General features: G+C 33.1%; 1 protein-coding gene across 5 annotated transcripts; it reads right to left on the bottom strand.

The window, feature by feature from the left end:
* Positions 1-1050: 1050 nt before the first annotated feature.
* Positions 1051-2720, bottom strand: LOC131078846 (uncharacterized). Of its 5 annotated transcripts, none has more exons than XM_058016640.2 (4): positions 2395-2720; positions 2073-2192; positions 1395-1891; positions 1051-1308 (listed from the first exon to the last, which is right to left on the bottom strand). In XM_058016640.2, the coding sequence occupies exons 3-4, from the start codon at positions 1884-1886 to the stop codon at positions 1288-1290; spliced, it is 513 nt and encodes a 170-aa protein (XP_057872623.1). In that variant the 5' UTR covers positions 1887-1891; positions 2073-2192; positions 2395-2720; the 3' UTR covers positions 1051-1287. The 5 variants fall into 5 exon arrangements, with proteins under 5 accessions (XP_057872623.1, XP_057872625.1, XP_057872621.1 ...); XM_058016642.2 differs by having other exon boundaries at positions 2073-2124; XM_058016638.2 differs by having other exon boundaries at positions 2044-2124; positions 2395-2719.
* Positions 2721-4287: the final 1567 nt, after the last annotated feature.

Here is a 4287-nt window from a genome sequence, read left to right as displayed (position 1 = left end):
AAAGAGACTTCTAACCGAAAATTAAAATGGAAGGTGGCGATTGAAAACTGAATGTCAAGTTAATATTATTGTTAAAAGGAGACGGGAAAATATCAGAATCATTATCTTGGTCACGGTTTTATTGCAGAAAAACTTGAAATTTCTAAAAAGTTGAAAGAAACATATCCAAATAACCTTGCACCACATTTTATACAAAAATCTGTTCCAGTTATCTTTAGAGGTACTATACTACTATATATTTATTTTTACTGATAAATCAGGGGCTGTAATCAGATCAGTTCCAGAAACTTATCCATTAGAAGCATATACACAATATATATAGTGTACTTCCAAATATTATATATAGTGTTTTTAATTTCAAATATATTTTTTTAAATGAAAAATTTTTCACAGTTCGGTACTATATTTTTATTTTTATTGATAAATCAGGAACTGTAATCAGATCAGTTCCAGAAACTTATCCATTAGAAGCATATACACAATATATATAGTGTACTTCCAAATATTATATATAGTGATCTTTCACAGTTCATTCAGAAAGAAAAAATATAAATATACATATTTTATATATCTAATTATGATAAAAGATCTCAGAAATAAAATGTATCTGTAACCACGATAAGATCTTCATAATCTAGAGGCTTACTTCGATTTTCTCTCTTGCAGAGTTCAGTAAGATATGTACATGATCAAAATTATGCAGAATTATATTTTGTTAAAGATATAAAAGTTTTGCAGTTTATATCGTGAGTATACTTAGATCGTGCTTTTTTACAGAGTTCTGTAAGATCTGTACAGGATCAAAATTTTGGAGGATTATATTGTTAAAGAAATAAAGTTTTGCAGTTTATATTATAAGTATACTTAGATTTTGTTTTTTTACAGAGTCTGTAAGATCTGTACACGATCTAAATTTTGGAGAACCATATTGTTAATTAATTTAAATATTTTAAATTAAATTATGTAAATTTATTATTTTCTTCAAAATTTTGGACCATATTTTATAATCTATAACCAGAATGAACAATCTATAACCAGAATGAACAAACAAAAGAGAAAATAGATATATTATATTTTCAATAATATTGTAAAATGGATCGATACAAGATATCACCTTTCTCTCCAATTTTTCATGGCATCTGATTTCAATGTAAATTCGTTCTTAAGGTTGTGATTCCATATTATCAACCAAGTCTTTCCAAATCCGATCATGGAGATCTTTGCCATCTAATCTCTTGTTCTGTGAAGTATTTGACGTCTCCAAAATCAAGAACACTGGAAAAAAACTCAGTTTGCCTCCTTATCCACCTAAGAGAAGAAAAAACAGTCAATTCCTCCATGAATTTCACTCATAATTTTATATTTGAAGCTCAAAAACGTATAATTAATCATACCTTTGGAGAAGGAAGGAAGACGTTGTTAGGTTTAGGGGAGCGCAGGGGAAATTTAGGCAAACGCTCTCCATTTTGGTCATATTGGATTTGCCCTGAGAAATTCAGAGGCTTACAGCGCACTCCCATCAGAATTCTCTTCTGCCACAGGAAATCACTATCTTCCTTTGCGTCGCCGGCATATTCCACCCCCTCTTCTTTCTCGCTCCGTTGCCATCTTTTGCTCAACAGGAGGCTTTTGCTTCTGAAAGTTTTGATCAAACCCCTACCCCTCGACTCAGCCTTTACCTTCCAATTTCCTAAACAACCTGGTGGAGCCGCCGTACAAGCCATGCTGCGCCTGTTCTTGTGCTGATTTTTATATTCCTTGGCGCAGAGAGCCGCTGCCACAGTCGCCACGGCGAGCACGCATACGACCACCGCTAGAAAAGCGGCGGCGCTGGACAAGTGAGAGGCTTCCCCTTCAAACCCTACCAATCGAATCCACCTCGCCATTTACGCTATGAGACAGATCAGTTTATGCAGAACAGCTTGCTAGTCGGAGATTAGCTGTTAATCCGACTCCTTTTTATCTTCTTTCAGGTAACTTAAGTTTACAAAGGCAACTAGAAATTTACAGAAACAACCTTTAAAGAACAGAGTTAATATTTGCCTTTTGCAACAGAAAGCAATCCACCTTACCATGCGCAATTTACAGAAACAGCCTTTAAAGAACAGAGTTGATAATTGTCTTCTGCAACAAACAGCAATTCACCTTACCATGCGATTCAATCTCAGCTGACTTCAAGCAATTTAAATTTCCTGAAAATTATACAAACAGCCTTAAATCCATCACCATATGTCTCCATCACCAGACTTCAAGCAATTTAAATTTATTGAAACAAAAAGTTACAGAAAAAGCCTTAAATCCATGTCACCATACGATTCCATCATCGGACTTCAAGCAATGTAAATTTATAAAGATAAAATGGAAGTTACAGAAACAGCCTTAAATCCATCTCACCGTATCATTCCATCACCGGACTTCGAGCAATTTAAATTTACCAAGATGAAATGAAGGTTACAGAAACAGCCTTTAAATATCAAAATCTGATTCTCCTAGGAAAAATCTGACTCATCACCCGACATCAAAGAAGCTAAATTTACTGAAACAAAGTGGAATTTATAGAAAAACTATTTGAAAATAAGTCACTGATTGCCCTCTGAAACAAAATAAGCCATGCGATTCGATCGTCTGACCTAATCAAATGTAGCTCTCTACGCATACTTTGACTCGTGACGGCTATTCATAATATCTTCGTCTTCCATCAATTGACTATAATCTTGGGCATTTGTTCGGTATTACTGGCTATTTTGATTAATCTATTATTGGCACAAAGGTGATTATGTATTGGATCACACTTCGAAATTTGTGTTTTTTTACTTTGTGCACATAACGAATTCCACAACCTGCATTGTTACTATCCACAAGCCAAAACAATAGCTTTAAGTAGTTAAGTCGCATACGGAGATAACAAAAATAAAAATTGTCAAAATCGGATGAACCGTTTAGGAGATTAAGATGCGCGAAGTTAGCTATGTCCACTACTGGCTCCTTTCCCCTATAATTCTTAATCGTATCAAGGTTTTTTATTTTATTTTATTATTTTATTTTTTTCAATTTTTCAATTATTTTGTTTTCACAATCTTGTTAGGGTAAAAACTAATATGTGTGTATACTTTTTTAGATTTTTTGATATTTAACATAAAAAAATTCATTGAATCTAAAAATTGGTGGATGGAATTTTAATTTTTGATTGGTTTTAATTTAAATTTAAGAGTAATGAGAAGGTTAAATAAATAATTTTGTATAATATTAATTCATTTTCTAATGGCAATTTGTGCAAGTGGTGTATTAGATTAGTTACAAGTACAATATACAACAAAAATTTGATGTGGATTTTGTGTGATAAACTATATCATGTTTATAATACATCAAATGCATATAAACCCATTCACATTTAGGTAACAAGACGATGAGATTTGGAACTATTTTAAGGGGTACAAGGTCTTATTGGACAAAATGTTGAGCTAAACTAACAAACATGCTACATCAAATTGGAACACTTCAATAATATTCTTTACTTTAAGTGCATCTAATTTGTATTAGCTAAATTTGCATATGCTAATGCCATGTACATCACCATTGAATCCACTCGAAATTCAACTTTGATGAGAACAAAATGATATTGACTAGATCCCCATATAGTTGCACAATACATGCATTTATGAAACTCTATCTTTTTTTAATATTAATTATAGAAAGAAATAAATGTACAATAGAAAAGTTCCAAGATCTAAGGGTCACTTGACCCTTATACCAAGATATCAAATAATATTACTATCCAAGTTCTATATATCTAAATGTGTCCTATCCAACAATAGTGATATATAAAAAGGAGGCACATGAGTATACATATACATAATGATTTTCACTACAGACTATAGAACAAAATTTGGTCCGAGCGAAAAAAGATTGTTAGTAGTCAACCCAGGCAGTCCAACCTAGGGGACCCTCCATCCAAATTATTTGCTTTCCATCTCTGATAGGGACTACTCCATACACTATCAATTGGGCATTGTATTCCCTCTCCATCTTCCTACCCTCATTGATCTCTTCCATAAAAGTTGCAAGTGCGGTCACAAAGGGGGTTCTTTCTATATTAGCTCTACTCCAAGTATACCTGTGGGATCTCGTGTGTCCATCTTCTAAGAATCTTTCAAATTTCTTCTTGGTTAATCTCATCACGATTGTGACCTACACTTCAACAAAGTGGAATGTGAGTCTTCTAAAGGACTCAGTAAGCACCCTAGCCTTACCCTGAAATTTATCCTCATTTTTAATCTTCCAAATTAG

Source organism: Cryptomeria japonica, chromosome 2 (genome assembly GCF_030272615.1).
Source record: "Cryptomeria japonica chromosome 2, Sugi_1.0, whole genome shotgun sequence".
Classification (NCBI taxonomy): Eukaryota; Viridiplantae; Streptophyta; class Pinopsida; order Cupressales; family Cupressaceae; genus Cryptomeria; species Cryptomeria japonica.
Note: the sequence above shows the minus strand (reverse complement) of the source record. Positions and strands in the feature narration are given on the sequence as shown.